At 60.0% G+C, this 5,743-nt stretch overlaps 1 protein-coding gene across 1 annotated transcript in view; it reads left to right on the forward strand.

Annotated features, from left to right (window-relative positions):
* Positions 1-5,213, forward strand: part of gli1 (GLI family zinc finger 1) — a 5,574-nt gene extending 361 nt beyond the window's left edge. The window contains 14 exon segments of the mRNA XM_067235615.1: positions 453-504; positions 507-538; positions 540-563; positions 565-699; positions 967-1,024; positions 1,027-1,278; positions 1,610-2,016; positions 2,018-2,073; positions 2,075-2,304; positions 2,307-2,408; positions 2,411-2,479; positions 2,482-2,550; positions 2,553-4,648; positions 4,734-5,213. Coding sequence (XP_067091716.1) covers positions 453-504; positions 507-538; positions 540-563; positions 565-699; positions 967-1,024; positions 1,027-1,278; positions 1,610-2,016; positions 2,018-2,073; positions 2,075-2,304; positions 2,307-2,408; positions 2,411-2,479; positions 2,482-2,550; positions 2,553-4,027 — 2,961 coding nt within the window. The 3' untranslated portion in view covers positions 4,028-4,648; positions 4,734-5,213.
* The last annotated feature ends 530 nt before the right edge of the window (positions 5,214-5,743 follow it).

Below are 5,743 nucleotides of genomic sequence, written 5' to 3' on the forward strand. Positions count from 1 at the left end.
CCACCACCCACCCCGCTCTCTCTCTCTTCCCCCTCGCTCCCTCCCTCTCTGCCCCTCCCTCCCCTCCCACCCCCCTCCCTCTCCCCCTCCTCCCTCTCTTCCTCCTCCCCTCCCTCTCTCCCCCTCCCTCCCTCTCCCCCTCCCTCCCCCCCTCCCTCTCTCCCCCTCCCCTCTCTCCCCCCTCCCTCCCCCCCCCTCCCTCTCTCCCCCCCCTTCCCTCTCTCCCCCCCCTCCCTCTCTCCCCCTCCCTCCCCCCCCTCCCTCTCTCCCCCTCCCTCCCCCCCTCCCTCTCCCCCCCCCCTCCCTCTCTCCCCTCCCTCTCTCCCCCTCCCTCTCACCCCTCCCTCTCTCTCCCCCCTCCCTCTCACCCCTCCCTCTCTCCCCCCTCTCTCCCCCCCCTCCCTCTCTCTCCCCCTCCCTCTCACCCCTCCCCTCTCTCCCCCGGTGTGTAGAAGCCGTACGTGTGTAAGATCCCCGGCTGCACCAAGCGCTACACGGACCCCAGCTCCTGAGGAAGCACGTGAAGACTGTGCACGGCCCCCGAGGCCCACATCACCAAGAAGGCACCGCGGAGACACGGGGCCCCGGGCCCCCGGGGCCACACTGACCCCCCGGGGGGCCCGGGCCTGTGAACTGCTGCTGGAGAAAGAGGAGAGTCGTAGGGAGGACTGCAAACTGCTGGCCCCGGAGAGTGCTATGGTGAGGGGGGGGGGTGTGTGTCCTAGTGAGAGGGGGGGAGTGAGGAGGTGTGTGTGGAGTATGGATGAGCATGGGCTTCTGTAGTCAGACCATCTATCCCAGTTTTTTTCTCATCTATCTCTCTTTTCTCTTCCTCCTCCCCTCTCCCTTCCTCCCCTTCTACCTCTCCATCCCAACACCCGTCTCTCTCCCCTCCCTCGCTCCCTCCCCTCCATCTCTCCCATTCCCTCCTTCCCCCCCTCCTTCTCTCCCCCACCCCGCTCTCAGAAATCCAGCCCAGCCCCCGGGGGTCAGTCGTCCTGCAGTAGCGAGCGTTCACCATTAGGAGTGCCAACAACAATGACAGCGGCGTGGAGATGAACCTGAACGCAGCAGGCAGCCTGGAGGACCTGACGGGGGGCTGGAGGAGGGGGCTGGGGGGGGCCGGGGGCCCCGGGGGGGCCGGGGGCAGCGAGGCCGGGGGGGGCATGGCTCTGAAGAGGCTGGAGAACCTGAAGATCGACAAGCTCAAGCACGTACGAAGGCCCCACCCCACCCCTGGGCGTTGCCCTGGCAACAACAAGCTGCCCACACTCACTGGTACGATGCAGGGGCCGAGCGATAATTATGGGATGGATCGAAGGATGAAAGAAGAATGAAAGAAGTAGAAATATACTGTCTGACAGATGTAGATGGGCAGAGAGAGAAATGGAGAGAGAGAGCGAGAGAGAGAGAGAGAGAGAGAGAGACGAGAGAGAGAGAGAGAGAGAGAGAGAGAGAGAGAGAGAGAGAGAGAGATGTTTTCATTCTATTTATAAATCCAAAGTGTCTGCTTTAGTATTGACCATCCTGTGATATACATCCCTGACTAATCTCATCCTCTCCTTTTCTTTATTTTTCTCACCCTCCCCTCCCTTCCTGTCCTCTCCAGGCCCAGGTGACATCATGTCCATGTGTGGCCCCTCCCCCCTCCTGTCAAACCGCCGCGTCTTGGAGCTGTCCAATCCCGAGCTGGGGGGCGGAGCTGGCGGCATGTCCTGTCCAACCAGTGACCGGAGGGGGAGTGGCACCAGCAGCCTAAGCTCCGCCTACACGGTGAGCAGGAGGTCGTCCATGGTGTCTCCTTACCTGTCCAGCCGGCGATCCAGCGACGTCTCCCAGATGGGCGGGGCAGGGGGGAGCCACCTGCTGGGGCCCGACCAGGGGGGGGCGGACCCCCTCTCCCCAGAGACCCACCGCAGAGGGGGCCCCTGCCATGGGGGCAGCGGGTTGCCAGGTTTGCCCAGCCTCACCCCCGCCCAGCAGTACAGTTTGAAAGCAAAGTATGCAGCAGCTACGGGGAGGGCCGCCTCCGACTCCCCTCCTGCCCAGCATGGAGGTCCCGGGCTCCCAGGGAGGAGGGGGGCTTCCTGGGGGAGTACCAGAGCCAGCCCCTGCCCCCCTTTCTCCCGCAGGGTGGCCCTCGGAGACACAGCGGCAACACGGAGTACGGGAACAGGGGTTATCTACCCCACCTGGCGCCCGGCAACGCCACCCCCCGGCGAGCCAGTGACCCCGTGAGGTCCGCCGGCGACCCTCAGAACCTTCCCAGGGTGCAACGCTTCAACAGCCTCAACAATGTGTCGATGATGGGCGGAGGAATGCCCTGCAGCACTGCGGCTCCGACGCCAACCTATCCCGCCATCTTTACTCCCCTCGCCCGCCCAGCATCACCGAGAACGTCATGATGGAGCCATGGCTATGGAGCCCCAGGGCCCCATGGAAGCCAGGGACCACGGTATGATGCAGCCCCCGGGAGAGAGCCCTTCCTGGGCTACCAGCAGCAGCAGCACCTGGGCGCCCCTCTGAACTCCCAGCTTTCCCCCGGCCACGAGCCTTGGGCTGCCCTGACCAGGCATACCAGAACCAGAACCAGGGTGGAGGCTTGCTCTACCAGGGGCAGCGTGGAGGGGGCGTCGGGGGGCAGATGGGTGCACAGGTGGGTCCTATCCACCCTGAGAGCATCTCCAGCACCCTGCTTCAACAGGCGGAGTACGGCATGAGCAACTGCCAACTGAGCCCCTCCGGACCTCATTACCCCAGCCTGGGGCAGGGCGGGGGGGCTGGGGGGGCCAGCCTGGGGCCCTGGGGGGAGCCCAGCCCTGTCCCAAACCCTGCCCATGCCATGCAGTACCAGGACCAGGGGATGCAGACCCAGGTTTCCTTCAGCCAGCAAGGTGTCTTCCCTGACGGAAGCCACAAGCTCACCATCAAACCAGAACAGCAGTTCCACCCCTCACTGGGAGGGGGTGACCCTTGCCAGAACCCCAAGCTCCACCAGAACCACCCCCAGGCCCCCCAGCTGTACCCCAACCCCAGCTGTGACTTCCAGGGCCAGATGGAGCCCCAGGGGCAGCCGCAGGGCTCCTTCCCCAGCACGGGAGGCCTGAGCCTGGGCTTGGCCGAGGGCCGGAGGTCCCAGACCCCCATGATGCAGGTGAAGGAAATGATGGTGAGGAACTACGTCCAGTCCCAGCAGGCTCTGATGTGGGAACAGCAGCAGGAGCAGAGGGGGGTCCCGGGGGGCCCAGGGGGGGGCAAAGCTCCCCTGACCGACTCCAGCATGGACATGGGCAACCAGCAGGCCATGATGCAGCACAGCCCTCAGAACCAGAACCTCTACCCTGGCCAGGCCTACCCAGCCTACACCAACCAGAACCTGATGGGCCCCACAGCCCAGGGGAGAGGGCCTGTCTCCGTGACCCAGAAGGAGCAGCAGCTGCTGGGCATGTCTGGGTCCTGCTACACCCCCGACATGGTGGTCCCCAGGCCTCCGCAGGGCCGCAAGCCCCTGAGCCGTCAGAACAGCCTTCCCCAGCAGGGGGCGCCCTACCTGGGTAGCTCCCCACACCTGAGCCCAGTCCACTCCACCTCCAGCCCCCGCCGAGCCGTCCGACTGCCCCCGGTCCAGCAGAACCACCTGGAGATGTTCCCCCCCTCCAACAACAACAACAACAGCCTGTACTACTCCAGCCAGCAGATGGCGCACCAGAACCCCCAAACCGGACCCTGCCTGAACCAGCAGAACCACAAGTCGGCCACGCTCGCCTACCCTGAGTCGGGCCCTGTCTCCAACGCTCTGGAGAACCTGGACCTGGACAACGCCCAGATCGACTTCACCTCCATCATCGACGACCCTGACCCCTCCTCCTTCAGCCCGGTCCCGCCCCTCCTGCAGCAAGGCTCAGCATCCCAGGGGTCGTCCAGGCTGACCACGCCCCAGACCTCCCTCAACATGGCGGTGGGGGACATGACTTCCATGCTGACCTCACTAGCCGGGGAGAACAAGTACCTCAACACCCTGTCGTAGACTCAGCAGCCACACAAGACCTCAACACCCTGTCACATACGCATTAGAGAGACTGTACCTTCACAGTACACACAGCAAACAACTGGACCTGAACTGTCACAGCCGTGTGGTACTCAAACACCAAACACGCTGCCTCAGAAACATGATACCTGAACATACAGTCTTATACGTCCAGGGCCTGAACACAGTACCTTACTCATGGAGACATACAGTATAAATCTCTATGGTCTTAGAGAGGCTGACTTGTCTCTTACACACACACACACACAGAACCTAGCCAGGAGGTACGTTATGGACACGCCCACAAACCAGCCTTCCTTCCTTCAAACCAAGGGGCTACAGGTGCCTGGCTCCTGAGCCCATTACAGACAGACAGACAGACCGCCTGTCATCCAGCCTGGAGCTCTTCCCCGGGCTCTGCCCTGCCTGGCCTGGGCGGGCAGAGAACCCCTGCCATGCCCGTGTGAAAACAGACACACAGAAGCCACTTGTAAATAAAGAAATTCTTTTAAATCTTCTATATATATATACAGAAATATGAAAAGATTGTGAGAGGAGAGTTCTGGGGAGCTCCGGAGTGTTCTGGGAGAGTTCCGGAGTGTTCTGGGAGAGTTCCGGAGTGTTCTGGGATTGTTCTGGGAGAGTTCCGGAGTGTTCTGGGATTGTTCTGGGAGAGTTCCGGAGTGTTCTGGGATTGTTCTCTGAGTGTTCCGGAGTGTTCTGGGATTGTTCTCGGAGAGTTCCGGAACGGGAGCTGAGAAAAGAACTATCTGAACCACGACGACTGCTACAGCCACGAACCATCCATACTAATCCAGCAGGGAACTAGGTACCAGTTATGGACATGCAAACCAGGTACAGCTGTGTTACAGCTACCAGCTGGGGACTTGCATACTAGATAACAGCAGTGGACAAAGGTACTAGTTGTGGACTAGGTACAGTATCTAGTGGACAAAACAGCACTAGGACATACTAGGATTACATATCTCATGGAGGTACCAGGTCTAGCCAGGTCTGGGTACTAGCTAGGAGGGATGAGTGTAGCTCAGTGGTTAGAGCATTCAACTGCAGATTAAGAGGTTACAGGTTCAAATCCGTCCCTGTACATCACATTGGATAAAAGGTTCTGCTAAATGGATACATTATTATCATCTATAAACTAGGTACCTAGAGGACATAGCAGGACTAGTATAGCTGGGGTGGGGTGGGGTGGGGTGGGGTGGCTAGACCATGAAAAGTCAATGTGAGGCGTTGGGGTACAACAGGAGGGTGTTGGAGTACAATAGTCGCCTGTGAGTATTTGATGTTGATGATGATGATGAAGAGAGCCTGGGTCTGTTTCAACCATGACGAGTCATCATAGCTGGACACTTGCAGGTCCGACCATCTGACATAAAACCCTACAGAATCATAGTTTACCCTGTCTTATCATGGCCCTGTGGATAGAAACAGTCATCCTATTATTAGGACCAGTCATCTTATGCTGCCTATAGTTTTAGAACCAGTCATCCCATGGTCCAGTGTCCATAGACCAGCACTGGTATAAAAATGTATAAAAAACAGTCATCCAGTTGCAGGCTGCTGCAACCTCTCCTCTACGGAGCCTTCAGACGGCTCCTCAGCAAGCCGATGACATCACAGCTCTGCTCAGCCTGTTTTAGAAACAGCCTGCGTACCAAAGACTAGAACCAAGACTGAGGAACGAAAAAAGGTGCA

Source organism: Osmerus mordax, chromosome 1 (assembly GCF_038355195.1).
Source record: "Osmerus mordax isolate fOsmMor3 chromosome 1, fOsmMor3.pri, whole genome shotgun sequence".
NCBI lineage: Eukaryota > Metazoa > Chordata > Actinopteri > Osmeriformes > Osmeridae > Osmerus > Osmerus mordax.